This window comes from Ictidomys tridecemlineatus, chromosome 2, assembly GCF_052094955.1.
Source record: "Ictidomys tridecemlineatus isolate mIctTri1 chromosome 2, mIctTri1.hap1, whole genome shotgun sequence".
Classification (NCBI taxonomy): domain Eukaryota; kingdom Metazoa; phylum Chordata; class Mammalia; order Rodentia; family Sciuridae; genus Ictidomys; species Ictidomys tridecemlineatus.
Genome location: NC_135478.1, coordinates 37,909,281 through 37,932,007, shown reverse-complemented (window position 1 = coordinate 37,932,007; position 22,727 = coordinate 37,909,281). Strand labels below are relative to the sequence as shown.

General features: G+C 36.2%; 2 protein-coding genes across 3 annotated transcripts in view; one reads left to right on the top strand and one right to left on the bottom strand.

Moving 5' to 3' along the window:
* Znf385d (zinc finger protein 385D) overlaps nt 1–22,727 on the bottom strand; it is an 826,924-nt gene that overhangs the window by 358,030 nt on the left and 446,167 nt on the right. The gene's annotated exons all lie outside the window — the stretch shown is intronic.
* LOC101970866 (small ribosomal subunit protein eS1) lies at nt 12,394–13,269 on the top strand. The gene has a single exon (XM_005317260.5). It carries the CDS (start codon nt 12,418–12,420, stop codon nt 13,210–13,212), a length of 795 nt encoding a protein of 264 aa, XP_005317317.1. The 5' UTR covers nt 12,394–12,417; the 3' UTR covers nt 13,213–13,269.

Here is a 22,727-nt window from a genome sequence, read left to right as displayed (position 1 = left end):
AGTGTCAGAGCTAAGCTCACACTCCAAGTCTAAGCAGCAAATCTCCATGCATTCAGAAAGGATCAGGAATAGACACGTACCATGATTTGACCAAGGAGACAAAAGGGATTCATTTGTCGAGAGCTTCTTAGTTCTCTTTCTCAGGGACAGATTCTAGGGCTGTAATTTTTCTTTCACCCAAAATAAATAAGGAAGAACGTCCCTGCTCCATTCTGTGATATTTTACGAAGAAGGGGGCACTGTGGACTGCAGAATGTAGGAATGGTTGTTCACATAATGACCCACTGAATCGGCCAAGAGGAACTTCACCCTTCCATTGTATTCCCATTTAATCGAACCATGACAATCCTCCATTTTTTGGAAAAGGTAATTTTGAAATATATATTCAGTTATTTGCAAATATCCTAAGTGATGAGTGATCCAATAAATGCTAGGCATAGCTTTGGCCCCAAACAAACACACTTGTTCAACTGGCAAAGGTTCATGGCGCACATAAACAAATATTCACTAGAACTCGGTTATTTTTAAAATTTAAGTCTGCTAAAGGTAGTATCCTATATAAGCATTGATGAGAAGATGAAAGATACTTAATGATGAAGAAGGGAAGATGAAAACTAGTTAGGATATTTACAGTTTGCATTTTTTTTTCCTTTTCAGATTCTGGGAAAAGAAGTAAAAAAAAAAATGTAGTTTTAAGTTCTATTTAAATAGACACCGTGGACTACATAGCAATTGGCTCATAACCCTTTCATTGTAAAATCTACCGAGGACGTGTTTTTCCCTCCAGAAAACTGTTTATGAGAACATATGTCGCCTAAAAAATTCTCCAGTTGGATAATGTTTCCTGCTGAAACCCTTAGTCCTCTTAGGAATGTAGTGAATGCAATGTGATTTGGGGGATAGATCAAAGCAAGACCATGTGAAAAAAATACCTAAACCAAATGCATATGTACACCAAGGTAAAAGGCATATGCAATAAATACTAATATATCATCTCATGTGAAAAGCTGAAAACCATAGACAGAGGCAGGTTGCCTGAAAGTTGGTACAATCCTGTATGTTATTTGAAAGGGTTCTTTGTAAGTCAGACATTACACTTGAAACTGCATTGTTACTAGGAAAGAGAACTTGTTTTCCCTTTCCCATTCATAAGCGACATTGTGTTATTTTCAGGAAAACAAAATGTTTTCTTCCAAGCGCAACAATAATTGTAAGAGTAACTCTTTCAATTTGGTATCCTGAGATTATACTCCATGATCTTTCATTTGTAGAAGGGATACATATTAATGGATTCTGAATAAGATTTCAGAAAATAACAGGGTGCTTCAGAAGCATCTTTTCAAGTGGGGTTTGGGAGGAGACAGAATCTATGGATGTCTGGAAAGCTGGAGAGTTAGACAAGGAAGACTGTCACAGTAAGTTTTGGGAAACTTTTTATTACAGATGAAAAAAATTGGAAAGAGAAAAAGAGGTTTTGTTTTGTTTTGCTTTTAGGACTAATGCCATTAGCTGTTTGTTATTTCAGCTCCTTTAAAGAAACTTTGATCTATAAACAAAAGGGAAAGTTAATAAGGAGTGAGGATAAGTCACACTGGTGTCACGTTTTCAATTAAACTATCATCAAACACTTAATCTCTGATCTGCTATTCTCTAGCTCTATCTCCTCCATGCATCTCTTCCTCTAACCCAACAGGACATAAATACTTCTATACTTCTGCATGGTGAGGACTGTGAGGGTCAGGTGGAGAGTCAGCAGTGTGTGTTTATTTGCAGGTTCACACTGCTGTGTGATGTAACACATAAGCAAGAAACAAAAAAAGAAATATTCTCAAATCTGCATCCCACACTAAGAGTTGCAAAGCTTGTGAACAAGGAGCCAGATCCTAAACATTATGGATTGCATAAAACCTCTGTCAACACTACTCAACTCTGCCATTGTAGTGAAAACGTAGCCACAGACAATATGTAAGCAAAGGAGTGTGGCTGGGCTCCATAAATATTTACACACTGAAATACGAGTTTTATGCAATAATATAATTCTTATTTTCTCTTTCAACTATTTAAAACATGGCAGAAACTGCTCTTACCTCATAGATGTATAAGAACTGCTGAACATACCAGTGCATGCCTGTAATCCCAGCAACTTGGGAGGCTGAGAGAGGAGTATTGCAAATTGAAGGCCAGCCTCAGCAACTTAGTGAGACTCTCAGAGTTAGTTAGCGAGTCCCTGTCTCCAAATAAATATACTGGACTGAGGATGGAGTTCAATGTTAAAGCCCAACATATCTTAAATATCTTGGATTGGTGAAAACTAGAAATAATTCAACTTATTCTAGGCTTCTTTCCTTTTTTACTCATGTCCCCTCCATATGTCATAATATGAGAAATCTTTGAGGAGGAACATAAGACTTGCTTAAAAAGAACTATTTACTTTTTTGCTGTAGTTGTATTGTTTCAGGTGTTGAGATGTTGGTCCATTTTGAGTTGACCTGTCTGAGAGATGGGAGTATTTATGGCTTGGATCTAGAATGTCCCCTAAAGGCTCACGTATTGAACACCTGGTTCTAATGTAGCAATGTTCAGAGGTGGAACTTTCTGGAAGTGATTGGCTCATGAGGGCTCTACCCTAATTCTAGGTTCTAGATTAATCCACTGATGGATTCACAATTTGAAGGAACTATTTGGAGGGGAGGAAATTGCAGGAGGTAGGACCTAGTTGAACTGAGTAGGTCCTTTGCCATGTGCCTTGGGAACTATATCTCATCCCCAGCCTTCCTCTCTCTGCTTTCCAACTGCCATTATGTGAGCAGCTTTGCCCCGCCATGGCCTTCTGCCATAATGTTGTATGTCACCTCAGGCCAAAGCAATGGAGTGTCAACTTTATACTGAAACCTCTTAAACTGTTTGCTTTTCTCAGGTGTTTGATCACAGTGACAAAAAGCTGACTATTACAGAGGTCTAGTTTCATTCTTCTACATATGGATATTCAGTTTCCCTGACACCATTTATTGAACAGACTGTCCATTTTCCAATACATGTTGTTTGCTCCTTTGTCCAAAATCAGTTAGCTATAATACATGCATTTATTTTGGGTTCTATATTCTATCTCATTGGTCTTTATATGTGTCTTTTTTTCTTTTCAAGTACCATTCTATTTTGGGTAGTATATCTTTATAGTACATTTGGAAGTCCAGTATTATGATTCCTCCAGTTTCATTCATTTTGCTCATGATTGCTTTGGCAATTCTGGATCTTTTGTGGTTCCATATTAATCTTAGAGTTTTTTCACTATTTCTGTGAAGAATATTAATGGTATAAGTAAAAACAGAGGAAACTCTTCAGGAAAGTGATAGGGAAGTAGACATTATGAATAAGTAAAAATTATAGGAAAAAATTAAAAAACAAAGGTAGAAAATAGACAAATGGGATTGTATCAAATTAAAAAGCTTCTGCACAGCAAAGAAAACAATAACCAGAATGAAGAGCCTGCCTGGAGAATGGGAGAAAAAAAACTTTAAACTATCTGTCAAGGATTTAAAATCCAGAATATGTAAGTAGCTCAAACAACTCAATAGCAATAATAATTATTATCTAATTTTAAGATGATCAAATTACCTGAATAGACATTTCTCAAAAGATGACACACAAATAGCCAACAGGTATATGAAAAAAATGTTCAACATTACTAATTATCAGGAAAATGAAAATCAAAAGAACAAGGTGCAATCACCTCTCTCCAGTAACAATGGCTATCATAAAAATAAAAAAGACAAAAATGTTAATTCTGGGGAAGATGCAAGAAAAGGAATGTTAAATACTGATAGGAATGTAAATTAGTATAGACGTTATGGAAACCAATATAGAAGTTCCTCATATTGAGAGCTAAAGATAGAACTACTGTATGATCCAGCAACCCAAGTAATGGGTATATATCCAAAGGAAACAAAATCAATGTATTTGGGAGACACTTGCACTCCCATGTGTATCCCATCACTTTAAAGAATAGCCAAGATATAGCATCAACTTAAGTTTCCATCAGTGACAGATGAATTGATAAAGAACATATGGCATATGCACACTATGGAATATTGTTCTTTGATAGAAAATGGAATCCTGTCATCTGTAGCAACATGGTAGAATTGAAAGATACTGTGCTAAGTGTAATAAGCCAGGCACAGAAACACAACTACTGTGTGACCTCATGTGGAAGCTGAACAGGTTGTTTCATATAAGTATATAGATGAATAGTATAATTGTAGGGAAAGTATATGAGGGAGAGAGATGTTGGTGTTTGGGTACAAAGTACAGTTAGACAGAATAACTTCTAGTATTCTGTAGCATAGTGGGGTGAGTATACTCATCAAAAATTTACTATAGACTTCAAACTGTCTGGAAGGAAGGATTTTGAATGTTTCCAACACAAATAATAAGGGTTTCAGATGCTGAATATGCTAATTAGCCTGATTTGATCATTACATATAGTATACATGTATTACAGGAACTTACTTTAGGTCAGGGGTATAGCTCAGTGGTACAGTGCTTGCTAACATGTGCGAAGCCCTGGATTTAAACTGAAGCATTGGAAACAACACAATTTGTCCCATAAATATGCCCAATTATTATGTGCCCATTAAAATTGCTTTAAAAATTATAAGCATATTGTGAAGGTTTTATGAAAGAGCTATAAAACTCAAACCATACATCTTTATCCCTATATAAAGTCTACATTTTTTAATGTGTTGTAGGTCAAAAAAAAAGATGAACTCTTTTTCATATTTCATTGTCAGGTTTGTTCCTATCATTCCTTTTAGTAATTCAGAGAAATGTATTTGAACTGTTGAAAGCCTGTGACTCCCTTCTGTCAACTCTGGGTGTGTGAAAACCTCTCTAAATTTAGTCTTCAAATAACAGTAATTTATAACAGTCATCTAGCAGAATGGTGAGTTGGCTGTGGTATTCTGCTAGCCTTTCTTGGGCTTGCTCATGCAGCTGTGTTCAGTCCCTGTGTAAATAATTGGCTGGACTCAACTGCTACCGTTGGAATGGTGAGACCTCTCTCTCCATTCTCAGATTTCTTCATGGTATGGTGACCTCAGAGCACTGCAAGACCTCTCAAAGTCCAGGCTCCCGAATTTGAATTACATCATTTTCTCCACATACTGTTGTTCAAAACAATACCAACAATACAACTCTAACAGGTTAGAGAAACAGACTTCACCTTGGGTGTGGTAAATTGGCATAAACTGTAAATGATATGAGTACAAGGAAGAAGAGGAATTTGTAGGACCATACAATCTACCATATCATACTTATCTCAAGGTTTGTGGCTCCTTTGATGTCCACAACTACTTATTAACAGTAATAACTTTATTGTAAACCTTCCAAAATGAATTTTCAGACTAGCACATATAAATAGCATTTATAATAATTCATACTGTCATATAACTGGTTTGTGTTGGTTCTTGTGTTTGGTAAAATTGGAAATAAAAGTTTGTCTATGGAAAATATAGACCGTGAGTGTGTTCAAACATGTCATGAAAAGCATTTAGGTCAGGTACTTGGGGCATCTGATGGAAGACAGATTCAGTCATGTACCGTAGATTGTAGAGGCAAAGGTAATGGGAAAATTTTGGTCAAAGTCACAGTCAGAACTGTACTCAAGAGGAGCTCCCAAAAGATGTCACAGTGAACTCAGCCATGAGTCAACAATGAGGAGGTCAGCCTTATTGTTTGGAATATCATACTACCTCTTGAGGACACTAGAAGGAAAATTTTAAAGGCAGTGAGGAGACAACTGTCACTTTTAATAGTTGGAGTGATGGGAATTAGAAGTTCTGCAAGTTACAGTACTCCTGAAGGACATCAAAACTGTGTCATTTCATCCATGATGCTCGATTAAGCCCCATCCAGAAGCACCGTCAATAATTACCTGACATGCTGATTTATGTACCATTCAGTACCCAGAATTATAATGTATCACCAATTTTTAGGTGCATTCTGGATTCAGAGGTAAGATATGAGAAAACATGCTTCTTATAGGTGAGGCAATATGCTAGTTATAATAACAATACCATGAACTCAATAATAACCACAGGAACATTTTTCACATTTTTTCTGTCAGTGCCTATAATAGTCTTGGAGGTAGTTATTATTATTAATTATTCCTAATATATGGATGAAGCAACTGTGGCTAAAGACATTAAGTCACCTGATCAACATCAGATAGTAAATGCAAAGCTAGAGCCTATCATCAGTCTAAATACAAAGCCAGCACTATGACTTTTCCTGAAAAAAAAATTTATTTTTTTAGTATCAGAGAACATAAAATCATAAAACACAGTTAACCATCCAGCCAAATTTTAAAATCTCATATTATAATTTTTCAGAATATATGTTAAGCACCAGTAATATATGAATGTGCCTTTCTCCCCATATCCTTTCCAACACTTATTGTTGTTTGTATTCTTAATAACTGCCATTCTGACTGGAGTGAGATGAAATTTTAAAGTAGTTTTGATTTGCATTTCTCTAATCGCTAGAGATGTTGAACATTTTTTCATATATTTGTTGACTGATTATATATTACCTTCTGAGAAGTGTCTGTTCAGTTCCTTGGCCCATTTATTAATTGGGTTATTTTTTTTTTTTAGTGTTAAGATTTTTGAGTTCTTAATATATTCTACAGATCAGTGCTCTATCTGATGTGCATGTGGTAAACATTTGCTCCCATTCTTTAGGCTCTCTATTCACCTTACTGATTCTTTTGCTGAGAAGCAGCTTTTCAGTTTGAATCCATCTCATTTATTGATTCTTGATTTTATTTCATGCACTATAGGAATCTTATTAAGGAAGTCAGGGCCTAATCCGGCATGATGAAGATTTGAGCCTACTTTTTCTTCTATTAGGTGCAGGGTCTCTGGTTTAATTCCTAGGTCCTTGATCCACTTTGAGTTCAGTTTTGGTGCAACCAATATGGAAAGCAGTATGGAGATTCTTTGGAAAACTTGGAAAGGAACCACCATTTGACCCAGCTATCCCACTCCTCCTTTTTATTCAAAGGACTTCAAAACAGCATACTATAGTAACGCAGCCACATCTATGTTTATAGCAGCACAATTCACAATAGCTAAATTGTGGAACAAACCTAGATGCCCTTCAGTAGATGAATGGATAAAGAAACTGTGGTACATATACACAATGGAATATACTCAGCAGTAATAAAATCATGGCATTTGCAGGTAAATGGATAGAGCCGGAGATTATCATGCTAAGTAAGCCAATCCCCAAAAACCAAATGCTGAATGTTTTCTCTGATATGAGGTTGCTGATCCATAATGAGGATGCAGAGGGGCATGGGAGGAATGGAGGAACTCTAGGTAGGGCAAAAGGGAGGGAGGGGAAGGGAGGGGGCAGAGGTGTAGGGAAGACGGTGAAAAGAGAGGGACATCATTATCCCCAAGTATGAAGACACGAATGGTATGGCTCTACTTTGTGTACAACCAGCGATATGAAAAATATATGTGTCCTATGGATTGAAATGCATTCTGCTATCATATATAACAAATTAGAATAAATAAATAAATTGCTAAGTTAAATATAGTAATGAAAACAGTTTTGACTCCTCAGTCCAAAAGGTCTCAATGTATTAGGAATTTGTCATAAAACATGATGAAACCAGAATAGCCATCCTTTGGTCCCAGATGCTGTTCTAAAATCCCTCACTTACCTAAAGCTATGTCCAGTTCCAAGGTACAATTATAAATCTATTTGATGTAATTCATTGTCACCCAAGGACGACCTAAGCAGAAGAGACTGTATGAGTCAGGAGAAGCTAGGTTTCCTTATGGTAACTAAGGGGACAACAATCCACAGTCACTTCCAAGAACAAAGATTTATCTCTTGTCCCTCACCATGTCCTTTGTGGGTCAGGGAGGACTTAGCTCTTCATCACTTCACTTTCGCTCGTAGACCCAGTGACAGAGCAGACGTTATTTGGCACATTTCCCAGAGGCTGTGGCAGCGGGTAAAAGCAAACCCTGGGGAATTATATACCAGCAATCAAATGCCTGACCTGGACCCAACCTTCATTACTTCCACATATTACTGGCCAGAACTGGTCTCTAGACCTCCCTTTATCAGAGGGGTCAGGATTTTCCTGGTGTGGTACACCTAAAAAGCGTGACCTGTGGCTGATTGAAACTCTTTCAATTATATTCAGAAAAACATCGTTTGATATCTAGGCCTATTCTATTTTATCATTAGATAAGTTCTCTCCAACAGTTTTGAGTGTGAGGACCCCTCTAGAAGGGGAAGTAAAAAATACAACAACCTTTTTTGATAGTAACTTGCTTGAGAAAGTGCATGTGATGGAAAGTCTGCATGAATTCAGTGATGCTTTTCACTGAATTGATATTTCAGTGATGACAAGCATGCATTTGAAAGTAGCAGATAGGTAGCAAATATTCCTTACGTGGAATGTTGCATTGCTGAGGTGCTAAGTCTATGAAATGATTAAAGATGTCAGACATGGGGTAAAGAGGAACTAACAAATGAAAAAAAAATGCAGGATTCAAAGACCTAAAATTAAAACACAATAGAGAAGAGCTGCAAGCGAGTGGGATCACTTTTACTTCTTCCTCTTTCATGCTCTGCATAGAAGTCCAACTGCCCTCTATCCCTACCCATGTTCATGAAGACATTTCATTCCTTCCTTTTATCTAATCCAATCATGCTTGACCTTCAGCAAGGATAAGAATCACTGTAAACACAATCCCCCAATTTTTGTAGTTTCTTTACCATCAAATTTGGGAACTTTCAAAAAATGTTTATTTTTAGCCAATGTCTGTCCCCAAAAGTATTCAGGATTTTATAACCCACAAGCTGGAATGCACTGCTTCAACATTCCTGTTTCTAACAGATGATGCTCTTCAGTGTTTGATGTTCTATGTGATTCAAATATTCTACCATTACTAATTTGGTCATTAACTTTTGGATCATTATTTTTTATCCCTTCAACAAAGTTTGATAAACTATCCTTTAATGTCAATTACTTACATCTACATATCTTGAGATGCTGAAATGAAATATGTAAGTCCCTGGCTTTGAAGAGTTTCCTGTCTAACAGAAACCAAGAATTGAATAAAGAGCCACATCTGAGATCTTCTCAGGATAACCAAATGGCACAGGTGATGGATCAACAGGTGAGTGATGAACCTTGGTTCATCAGTTGAGTTCCACTGACAAGCTGAGGCTCCTGCTGAATATATAAGGATGTATAAGAATACATCCAGACAGATAGTGAGACATGGCTTGCAAGCAAAATCGGGAAGCACAGTCATAGGCAGGTAGGCAAAGATGGCACCAACTGTTCACTCACCTACCTAGGTACCATGAGCACACAACAGACCAATGACCCAACTTATTCTTTTAATAGGCTCATAGTAATCTCAAGAATAGATGCACATTATTTTCTGGACTTTTCTTCTGCTAAGGGACATTCAGATCACTGTATATTATTATTGGAAACTTCCATTTCTGTATAACTATTTTATTAGTTACACAGAAAACAAAGAGTTATATTTCCCATATGATCAATTTCTAAAACTGGCATTTTTGAGTCAAAGAATAATTTATTAAAATTCTATTGTCAGGTTCCTTGACCAATTTGTCTTCCAACCTGGCATGGTAGGCTACAAGTCTTATTACATTTCGCTCATTTTATGAGCACAGTATCTTTTCGTTGTAATTTGTATTATCCTGACCACTGATGAAGTTGAAAATGTTTTCTTTTCTGTGATTAGCTTGTTAATACCTGCTAACCATTTCTGTATGTCTTTTTCTGGTATTGAGGGGTTATTTTGTATGCTTGGGTTATTATCCATAAAAGTAAACATAAGCATAATCCTTTGAAATTATATACATTCTTCCCTTTGTTTGCCTTTTGAATTTGTGTATGAAGACTTTAATTTTATTAACTTACAATGTACTGTGTTATAAAATTGTTTTTAATTTTTATAAATGCACATGCATTATCCTTTGCCTTCATATATTTAATTTATTTATTTTGTTTTTGGATCTTCTCTGGAAACTCAAGGTATACAAATATTAATATAAATATTAATATAAAATGTATTGTATAATATTTTATTATTTCTGAAATTTGCATCTTTTGTTTATCTTACACTATGCATCATTTTAGTGTTATTTTCCCTTTCAGAGAAAACACCAAGGAGAGATAACTGATTATGATATCAGTAATAATTAAATTTATAATCTTTTCTCATTACTGCAATTCAGTTGGGACTCTGCTCTGCTCTAAGGTCCAAAATGATTGAGGAATTACTCTCTGGAACAACAGGGATAAAACGTGGATTATCTCTCATTTTGGACACATGCGCCGATACGGTATCGGGAGGAAAAACGGGCAAGATGGGAAAGACAAATGACCTGGGCCTAAGATCTGCTTCCTATCAGGTCTGACTCCTGTTGCATTTGTAGGTGCACACACTGTGACTCCAGTAATTATGAATTGAATTTGTCCTGTTTGTCAAAGGCCAGGCAGCAAGTGGTAGGCATAAAAGATGACCCCAAACTCAACCTAGTTGTAGGCTCTCTGGAGCCACTTTTGATGCTCATAGGAGTATTTGTTAATATTAATCTTGTAATTGGATCTTTGGGATGGTCTGAGGTTATGAATTTATACTCAAAGGCCTGTTTTCCAGTTGTAGATCTTTGTTCCTAGAAGAAAAGCCTCTTATGTTTAATTCAGCAACACAGTCAATCTATCAATTTTTGAATGCCAAAATGGTAGAGAAATACAGTATTTTCAGCTTTGGTTACCTCCACATTTGATCAGCTGTCAAACAGCAGTTAAGCCGATGCAGGAGGATTATTTTGATAAGGCCATTTCTGAAGACAGAATTCAAAACAAGAACATTACGGTCTTTCCCATTAATGTCAAATAAATAGTGTTATGCCAAACATTGCTGGGTCACTTTTGAAAGTCTGGTCTCTTTCAAATCTTAGTGCAAATCCTTAGTTCAAACAAGGATTGAGCATTCTGCAGAAAATTATATTTTCTGCAGAATGCTCAATCCTTGTTTGAAATAGTTTAGAGGAAAAGCTTTTAAGAACAGATTCTTTAGAAGCTGGGGTTAGCTTTTATTGCAAAGTGTAGTTTATCCTGTAGAAGAGTTCCTGGACAACTGCTAGGAAGGATCTTGGTTCCATTTTAGAACAGGGTGAGGAGAACCAACCTTGTACGGGGAGTTCTGAACAGTTAGAAGACACTGAGTGGAGGGAAAGGAGTTTCAGAACTGGCAAAGTGGAAGCACTCAGGAAATTCATCTTAGGTCCTTTTTTACTTTATCCTTTGCTCAGTCTTAAAATGGACCAGTTAAGAAGACCACTAATGTGGCATTAGTGGTTCAAAGTCATTCTGGCCATTTGACTCATCTTCAAGGATATATTTCAGCACAAGAGAAATGCAAGCCTATTGTCTGTTTTAGAAAAGTGGGCCTGAGGAATACAAAGCCATTTATATTTATCAGGCTCTGAAGAACAATCAAATAAGAGATTGACCCTAATTCCAGGCTGGCAGCCATACCAACATCTATTTATTTGTTAATTTAACTAAAATGTATGGAGTCTTTAAGTTATACAAGATAGTACATTTGGCATTTTGGGAAATACAAAAAAAATGGGTAAATCCAATCAATTATCTAATGGTGGGGTACATTAAAGTCAGAAGATGATAAACAGGAATAATCAAGGCATTACAATTTCTGAAAACGAAAGAATACCAAGAAGATGGTAAATTCTTAAAGAGGTATTCTATATAAAGTGACAGGAAGAAATAATTCTTAGGGTCCCTGGTAGAACCAGAAGGTCTGGGATCTTCCGGGTAAGGGGCGAGTATTCATTCTGCCCTTTATTCCAGAAATCACTAACTCCATTCAATGCATCCTGCTTCCTGCTAAAGGGACAGGCTTCAAATTGATATGAGTAGTTCACTGGAGGACCTCCGGTAGGGAGATAAGCCACAGGCATAAATAAAATCTGATAAAAATTAATACAACACACAGGGAGCCCACACATCCTTCTTCTGGGAACTGTGTTGGAGTGTAGAGAGATGATATCTGGTTGTAGGAGACCAGAGATGAGGGATTTGAAAACACTTAACATCTGAAGCATAAATAACCTTGTGTTATTTAATTTTAACCTTAAACCTCCCACAAGTTAGACAGTACAGAATGCAGGAAGATTTGACATCACTCTTTTACAAAGGAGGAAAGTCAGACCGAGAGAGATGCGGTTTTGTTATTATTATTATTATTATTTTATATTATAGTTTTATCTCATTACCCAAAATGAAGTTTCATAAAGAATGTTCTTCCTTTTGGCTCTCTGAGCAGCACCATGGCGGTAGGCAAGAACAAGCGCCTTACAAAAGGCGGCAAGAAGGGAGCCAAGAAGAAAGTGGTTGATCCATTTTCTAAGAAAGATTGGTATGATGTGAAAGCACCGGCAATGTTCAATATAAGAAATATTGGAAAAACATTAGTCACCAGGACCCAGGGAACCAAAATTGCTTCTGATGGCCTCAAGGGTCGGGTGTTTGAAGTGAGTCTTGCTGATCTGCAGAATGATGAAGTTGCATTTAGGAAGTTCAAACTAATTACTGAGGATGTTCAGGGAAAAAACTGCCTAACCAACTTCCATGGCATGGATCTTACCCGTGACAAAATGTGTTCCATGGTCAAAAAATGGCAGACGATGATCGAGGCTCATGTTGATGTCAAGACTACCGATGGTTATTTGCTGCGTCTATTCTGTGTTGGTTTTACTAAAAAACGCAACAATCAGATACGGAAGACTTCCTATGCTCAGCACCAGCAGGTCCGCCAAATCCGGAAGAAGATGATGGAAATTATGACCCGGGAAGTGCAGACAAATGACTTGAAAGAAGTTGTCAATAAACTGATTCCAGACAGCATTGGGAAAGACATAGAGAAGGCTTGCCAATCAATTTATCCTCTTCATGATGTCTTTGTTAGAAAAGTAAAAATGCTGAAGAAGCCCAAGTTTGAATTGGGAAAACTCATGGAGCTTCATGGTGAAGGTAGTAGTTCTGGAAAAGCTACAGGAGATGAGACGGGTGCTAAAGTTGAACGAGCTGATGGATATGAACCACCAGTTCAAGAATCTGTTTAAAATCCAGATTTTTAATAGTGACCAATAAAAAGTCCTATTTGTGAAAAAAAAAAAGAATGTTCTTATTGAGGGAATTCATCCTGATTTTTTATAAGTAGGGCCTTATTTTAGCTCATGAGAGATTTTTCATTATTTGCATTTTTGATGAATAACCTGGATGCTGAAGTCATAAGAAACTTAGTTTCCCCATGTTTCATGTGGGGCTTATAAAATCTGCCCTGCATATAAAAAATCAAGTGGGAAAGCCCTTAAAGTGAGACAGCACCACACAGAAAGGCAAGGTGTTAAGTTTTTCATGGTGGACTTCATTCCAGATTCAGTTCCATAATGTCATGTTTAAAATTCATCCTGGTGCAAGATGTTCAAACTCTGAAATATTGAGGCCTATGGGGAATTTGTCACAATCAGCAAAATTGCACTGTCACTAAATTGTTCACATTCTACTCGGAGCTAGTATTTTCAGTTAGCTTTGAAGGGTAGAAAAGATCAATTTTACTGTAATTTTTCAAAGCTGCCTTGCTCAACCTCACAAACATAAATATCAGTGTAGAGCATATACTGAGATAATTTAAGAGATCCTTGCGGACTTCAGAATTGGTTTTATAGATGTTGGTTTCACTTCCAGTACTACTGGATTGCTAACACTTTAAAACATGTGTTGATGTACTGCTAAATCATGAACAGAGGCAAAAGAAAAAAGACAAAGAAATAGAATTCACTAATGTTCACACAGGTCTTAATGTTACTATGCAGCTTTTTTTCTTTAAGAGAATCACTTAAGAGTTAGAATGATTGTAACTATTACAAGCAATGGTTTTCTAGCCTACCTCTAAGAATGGCCCATCACAGGTTGCATATCTATGCTACAAATTTGCTGTCTGTAATAAAATAGACCCTCCTGAGATTAAAAATGAAAAGGAAAATACCTCATTGATGAACTTGGTCATCAATGCACCAAGTACATAGCAGCTCTTATAACTACTACTGTCACATTTTTCTCCTTTCTCCTCCTCTTGTTCTTCTTTCTTCTTCTTTTCTCTGTTTTTAAATACTTTTGCAATTAGGAAATCTACCCCCGGACTAATATGAAGATTTTCCTAAGCAAAATAAATAAATAAATAAATAAATAAATAAATAAATAAACTGATTCCTTCAGTGTTGAATTTTAGAGAGAGAAATGGAACAAACTGTGCTGGTTCTCATTTAATCCATAATGTCTTTTGACATTAAAATCCATCTCCAATCCCCATACCAGGAAGGTTTATTTTATTTTTTCAGTGCTATGAGTGCTAAGGATGTATAAACCCACCCTCCTGAAAGGACATCTGAATTACCTCAGCCACATTTTCCATCACAATGTTCCCTGAAAAGACCTCATCATTAGAAATGGAATTTTCATTGGTTAATGAGAGCTTCTAAGACTCAGTGTCTGACTTTCGCAGGAGAGAGCTTGACGACAATTTCTTCATCAATGTCAGCTCATGAAAGCACACCTGAACTCAGAAAAATATTTAGAGGTTCCCACACAAAAAGGAAGCTATTAGAGAGTAAAAATAAATAAATCTTATTGATAATGGGAATGCATAAAGTACCCAAAGCATGTCAGAGCTGAGACTTCCATTTACAGTTCTGAAGGCTGGGGAGCCTGCTAACAGCATACAGAGAAAAGTTCGGCTCCAGAATCAGAATGAACAGGTAACCTGGGCCATAGCAGTTGGGAAAAGAAGTGCAATTACCCATGAGCCTTTGCTATGAAAGGCTCCCGAGTTACAACCAAAGGATGGGGAGAAATGGGGCCCAGACAACAGAGTGAAAGAATCTGAAAAAGTACTGGAGAGATGACTCCCAGATCTGAATATCTCTAGATGCTCAGTTCCAATTAATCAATCCTATAGCCTTTTACATTTTCATGCTTCCATGTCTCCCCAACCCTTCATGAGTGTTGTCATGCCTTTTTTTAAAAGTCCCTTCATGTTGGGATATGGTTTTACGGATTTAAAATGTACTGTCCCATAAACTGGTAGAGAGAGAATATTACTGAATTATTAAATTATTTGAGTTTAGGCAGGTAACAAGAGTTTGCAATATAATGCCTTAGGACTTCTGCCATGACTCAGAGGGGAACCAGCTGTCTCTTCCAGGCATTTGAAAAACCAAGAATTTATTGGAAAAGACTGACACCTTGTTAGAAGGGCTGGGAGCAGCAGTGTATCATTTTGATAGCAGGGAGACCTAAAAGAATGGAAAGTGACGGTCACTTCCCTGGGTCCCCAAGCTGAATTCCTTAACAAACACTTCAAGGATTAAAGCAGTGGTTTATCAGGGACTTAGTGGTGTGCCTAAAGGAGTAAGAACCTGGTGCAAATTGTACCTAAAAATCATAGACACCAGAGACCCAAAGGGACCTTGCAGACCAAGACATAGTGGCATCTGGGAACAGGGGTTGTAGACAATTAGTGGTGCATCTGATTCTCACAACCCTTGCAACTGATGACTTAACAAAGATAGAGTTAGAGGTAAGCAAAAGTAAAAACTCAGACCTTCTTAAGCCCCATGCAGATTTCTCTGTGTAAGAGGACGCCAACCTTGACTTTTCCTGTTAGAGCTATTTCTATACTCTAATCCCACATCAGCTGCCAAAGATTTCACTTCTGAAAATCCAGCTGTTAAAAATAGTTTTCACAAGAAACATAGAAGAATTTATGTATTTTGTGACTCATTTCCCAGGGACCCTAAATGAATAAAAAAGGTGCTATAGGTAATAGGCTTTTTTAGTTGTTTGGAAACACCCAATTTTCTATATTCAGAACAGCTGCTGCTGGGATTCCTCTGCTTCAGACCATGGAAAGTTCAAGAATATGACAAGGAGTCTATGACCTATTATCATGATTTAAAAAAAAAACAAATAAAACTGCAGCTTATCTCACATGTAGGAATTCCTAAAAACTCCACAAACAGCCCATCAGAACTAACAAATGAATTCAGTCATGTTATATGATACAAAGTCCACATACAAAAATTAGTTGCATTTCTATACATTTATAACAGGATTTCTGAAAAGGCATCTGGCAAAATACTATGCTTTACAATAACATACTATTATAAAATGCTTACAAATAAACTTAACTAAAAAGGTTAAGGACATGTACATTAAAAAAAAACTACAAAACATTAATGAAAGAAATTAAATAATACATAAACAAATGAAATGAAACTACATTCTATGTTTGTGGATTAGAAGACCCAATATTATTTAAAAGGCAACATACTGCTTCAATCTAATTCATATCAAAACCAATCGATCCAAAAAAATACAAAAATAAGGGAAAAAAACAGAATAGATGGATAAATAGAAAGCCAAGAGCAAGGTGGTAGACTTAAATTTAGATTTATCCATTATTACATTAAACATAAATAGTCTAAACATACAAATTTAAGTGCAGATACTGTAATATATTTTTTTTAAAAAGTAGAAACTATGCATATCCTTTAAGTAATGCACATTAAATATAAAAAAACTGAGAATGGTTAACAACATATGAATAGAAAAAGGCAGCACACAAGTAAACATAAGAAAGTTGAAGTGATCATCAGAGAGTTTCCCTACAAGAAACTATTACCAGAGGTGAAGATCAATATTTGTGATGATAAATCTGATATGTGAAATTGGAAGAAAGCTATGACATTTGTAGAACTCTACCAACAGGGGAAGAACGTATGCTCACTTTAAATACACTGGAAGCATGCACTATAATTGAAAGTGCTGGGTCATAAAACAAGTCTCAGAATTTAAAATCAACATTTCAAACATCAATCCTACTTAATATTACACTAGAACTTCTGGACAGTGTATCAAGGTAAAAAAATAAAGAGAGGAAAAAAGTAGGAAAATAAGAGGTAAAATTATAAGTGGAGAGGACATGGTTGTATTAATAAAAAAACTAGTAAATGTACATAAAGTCACTAGAAATAATAAGCAGTTTAGCAATATTAGAGAACAATGACAGATGTAAAAATGGTATCATAAATGAACAAAATGTTAGAATTGCTTTTTTAGTTGTATATGGACATAATACCTTTATTTTATTTATTTATATTTATGTGGTGCTGAAGATGGAACCCTGTGCCTCACACATGCTAGGAAAGTGCTCTACCATGGAGCTACAACCCAAACCCTTGAACAAACTATTTTTAAAACATAATTTTAAATCATTAAAAAGTTTAAAATACTTACAATAGAGACTGATATAATAAAGATATGCAAGAACTTTGTGCTAAAAGGAACAACATATTGCTTAGAAAAACTAAAGAAGCCCCCCCATCAAAATATGGTATAAGCAATACAAATGGATGAAAGACTCAGTACTATTAAAGTGGAAATTCTCCTCAAAGTGATCTGTAGATTCAGTGACACTCCTTTGAAAATACATACATGCTTCTTGGTAGAAATCAACAGTGTGATTCTAAGAATAACACAGATATGCATAAAAAATCATGAATTTCCTAAAACTTTTTGAAAAATCAAAACATGATTTATACATATCTATTATATTAATGAAAACAATGTAGTGTTTTTGATGAAAAATACATTTAGATATATTTCAGTCTTTGGAAATGAATAAAAAGCTCCCAAATATGTTCACACATAAATGGTCAATCAATTCTCAAAATGCCAATGTTATGAGAAATGACAGTAAAAAAATTGAGCATGGATTCTCACATTACACCATACACTAATGTATTGAAGATACAAGTTCAAAAGAAAAATGGCAAAATTTCTTGAAGAAAGCATGGGATATTTTCTTACGTTGGCAAAGATTCCTTAGGTCACAAAAGGCATTCATCATAGAAGGAAAACATGATAAACTGTATTTAACATAACACTTTTTTTCAAAATTTCTTCTTAAGAAAAAAATTTAAGCCATGGAATAAAATATTTCAAATGCACATACGTAAAATATTTATCTGAAATTCATCAAGAATCTTACAACTCTATAATAAAAAAAACTGAAAAAAAATGCAAATCAAAACTACTCTAAGATTTTATCTCACTCTAGTCAGAATGGCAGTTATCAAGAATACAAGCAACAATAAGTCTTAGTGAGAATGTGGGGGAAAAGGCAAATTCTTACATTGCTGGTGGGACTGCAATTGGTGCAATCAATATGGAAAGCAGTGTGGAGATTCCTTAGAAAACTTGGAATGGAACCACCATTTGACCCAGCTATCCCACTCCTCCATTTACACCCAAAGGACTTAAAAACAGCATACTACAGGGACACAGCCACATCAAAGTTTATAGCAGCACAGTTCACAATAGTTAAATTGTGGAACCAACCTAGATGCCCTTCAGTAGATGAATGGATAAATAAACTGTGATACATATACACAATGGAATATTACTCAGCATTAATAGAGAATAAAATCATGGCATTTGCAGGAAAATAGATGGAGTTGGAGAACATCATGCTAAGTGAAGTAAGCTAATCCCCCCAAAACAGGGGCAAAATGTTTTCTCTGGTAAGTGGATGCTAATACACATTGCAGGAGGACATGGAATGAGTGGAGGAACTTTGGATGGGGCAAAAATGGGGGAGGGAGCAAGGGAGTAGGAAAGATGATGGAATGAGACAGACATCATTACCCTAGGTACCTGTATGATTGCACAAATGGTGTGACTCTACTTCATGTGCAACCAGAGAAGCGCAAAGTTCTGGTCCATTTGTGTACAATGCTACTGCCATGTATAACTGATTAGAACTAATCAAAAAATGTCCCTTTTAAAAAGTGGCATAAGAGATGTTGAACACTTTTTCATATATTTGTTGATCAATTGTATTTCTTCTTCTATGAAGTGTCTCTTTAGTTCCTTAGCCCGTTTATTGATTGGGTTATTTGTTTTTGGTGTTAAGGTTTTTTAATTTTTAAAATATCCTGCAAATTAATGCTGTATCTGAAGTATACGTGGTAAAGATTTTTGCCCATTCTTCAGGCTCTGTCTTCACATTCTTCATTGTTTCCTTTGCTGTGAAGAAATTTTTAGTTTGGTTTCAGCATATTTATTGATTCTTGATTTTATTTCTTATGCTTTAGGAGTCTTATTAAGGAAGTCATTTCCTAAATCCACATGATGGAGAGTTAGGCCTTTTTCTTCTATTAGCTACAGGACTCTCTGTTCTAGTGCCTAAGTCCTTGATACACTCTGAACTGAGTTTTGTGCAGGGTGAGAGATAGGGGTTTAATTTCATCTTACTACATCTTTCATTTCCAATTTTTTTCAGCACCATTTGTTGAAGAGGCTATCCTTTCTCCAATGTATGTTTTTAGTGTTTTTATCTAGTATGAGATAACCACATTTATGTGAGTTTGTCTCTGTGTCTTCTATTCTGTAACACTGGTCTACATACCTGTTTTGGTGCCAATACCATACCATTTTTCTTACTATAGCTCTTGCATCACTTTTCTTGCTAAGGATTGCTTTGGCTATTCTGGTTCTCTTACGTTTCCAAATAAATTTCGTGATTGCCTTTTCTATTTTTTTGAGAAATGTCATTGGGATTTTAATAGGAACCATCATTTAACCTAGTTAACCCACTGCTTGGTTTATACCCAAAGACTTAAAATCAGCATACTATAGTGATACAGCCACATCAATGTTTATAGCAGCTCAATTCACAATAACAAACTATGGGACCAAACTAGGTATCCTTCAACAGATGAATGGATAAAGAGAATGTGGTATATATTCACAATGCAATCTTACTCAGCCTTAAAGAAGAATTAAATTAGGGCATTTGCAGGTAAATGGATGGAGTTGGAGAATATTATGCTAAGTGAAGTAATCTAAACCCAAAGAACCAAAGGCCAAAAGTTTTCTCTGATATGTGGGTGTTAATTCACAGTTTCATAGTGGGGTTGAAAGGGCTAGGGAAAAATGGGGAAGTGGAGGGAGGAAAAGGGTTCTGGAAGTGGAAACCATAGTAGAATGAATTGGATATTATTATGAAATGTGTCAGTCTACATCATATACAACCAGAAGAATGAGAAGTTATACTCCATGTATATACGATGTGTCAAAATGTCTTCTTCTGTCATGTATAACTAATTAGCACAAAGAGAAAACATAAACAAGCAAAAAAAAAGTGGCATAAGATTTCAATACACACTTCACAAAATAATGTGTATAAGTGGTTACATGAAGAGATTCTCAATCCCAGCGGTCATCAAGAAAATGCAAATTGAAATGATAATGAGAGGCATCATCCTGTACTAAGAATGGCTAAAATTAAGACTTCTGAAAATAACAAGGATTAGTAAGGGAATAGAACAATTTAGTAAGGAAATAGACTCTAACACATTGTTGGTGAGAGTGTAAACTTCACAGCCACTTCAATTTGGCAGCTCCTTACAAAGTTAAATATATCCTTAATTTATATGACATTCTACTCCTCAGTATTTACACAAGGGAAGTAAAATATATATCTCCACAAAAAGAGTTGTATGTGAATGTTCACAGAATATTTATTTAAAATACTTCAGGATTTCTGGAATCCTTCAAGTGTCCTTAAAAAATGGATGGAGAAACAAATTATAGTACATTCATGAACTATAATTGGGATCCCAAACAGCAAAACGAAGGTGGCGGGGGGGGGGGGGGGAGTCTCTTGTGGTCATAAGACTCCATGTATTAAATTTTTTGTGATTATTATTAATAAATGCAGATCAAATAACATAGAATAAATATTGTCAGTGTTGTAAGTTTTAAATTTAATTCTCTCTTTTTTTGTTTATAGATCAAGAACTGAGCATTATATTCAAATGCATATGTAGATAAATGAGTAAAGACAATGGGGATTTGATACAGCAGTATTACTCAATTACTGTGCCTCTATATGCCAATAATCACATTGTAACCTATCTAAATGTACTTTTTTAAAAAAATAGTTTTTTCAGTTGTTGATAGACCTTTCTTTTATTTACTTATATGCAGTGCTGAGACTTCAACCCAGTTCCTCATACATGCCAGGCAAGGACACTACCCCTGAGCCCCAGCCCCAGCCCTCCTAAATATACTTTTAAGAATGTTGTTAAAGTGAAGAATCAGGAATCACCTGATTTGCAAAAGGATCTGTTATTCCATAACTCAATACCATGATTTAGATTTTAAATGTCCTTCAAAAGCTCATGTGTTGAAAGCTTGATGCCCTAGGTGTTGTGAGGTGGTGGAAATACTCTAGAGACAGGACGGATGTGGACCATGCATGTCACTGGTGGTGTGCCTGGGAAAGGTGTATTTTGTCCTGGGTCCCTGGAGCATTCCCCCAGTCTCCCCCGCCCTCACCCGCCAGCAAAGCTGCTCTTTATATAGTGCCTTACCACATGGCCAGAATTGACAGAGACAAGCAAGTAACTATGAACTCAAACCTCTGGAACAATGAGCCCCAAATAAATATTTCCTCTTCTAAGTTGATTTTTTTTGCAGGTATTGTGTCACAGCGATAAGAGGCTAACACACTAGAGTCATTCACTTGTTTGGCATCCAAACAGGTATTTCTAAATGTCCCTCCATTGGGTATCCGAGAGGGGTTTTCCGGAGCAATGTATCATGGTGTATAAGAAGGGAACCTCTCTCTTATAAATGATGAACTAGAACACGAGAAAACAGAGGATGCATAGAGGATTTCCAGGAAGAAGTATTTTAGAAAAGAAAATAACACATATGGAATTTGAGACATGGCAAGTTGATTCCCTAAAACAACCATGCCACAGAGTACCCTGCAGAATGCAACACCCCCAAGAGGTGGGGGGCCTCCCTGCCCTGAAGGCTGATGCTTTAACATTTCTTCATTCTTAACTTTTTGCCTCTTGTGACTTATTCACTTGATAGAAGTGATACTTGGGGCCTTAAAACTCAGATTTGTTTTTATTTTCCTCCAATGCTATTCCTTCAAAGCCCTTCTATACGTTGCCACCGCAAGTGGAATAAAGTTCAGACACAGATCAGTCAGCCTTTTGTCTCATTTTGTTCTACTGTCTTTTCCTTCATAAGGATCCAGATATAAACATCCTTGTGTGTAACTAACGTACCAGGCTTATGCTTGCCTTACATTTTGTTTCCTGGTTGGTTGACCCAAAGCAATCCCTGGGGATACACTTTGCCTGATGGTCCTGCTTCACTTTCCTATTATTCATCGCCGCCTAATGTTGTTACCCATTTTCATTTTTTTTTTATAAACTTCATGAGAACAAAATGAAAAATTCTTGTCTTCCCCTCTCTCCCTCCTACCTCCTCCTCCTCCTCCTCTTCTTCTTCTCCTTCTTCTCCCCCCCCCCCATCTCTATCTCTGTCTCTCTCTCATACCTAGACCTGTGCCTGTTGGGTTCTCAAAAGATATTTTCTGAATGGATGAATGAGTGAATAAATAAACACTAAATAACTGTTAAAATCATTAGTTTTTAGAAGATATTTCGATGCTCCTGAAAAAGTAAAAATTGCTCCTTTTGCCAGTGAGCAT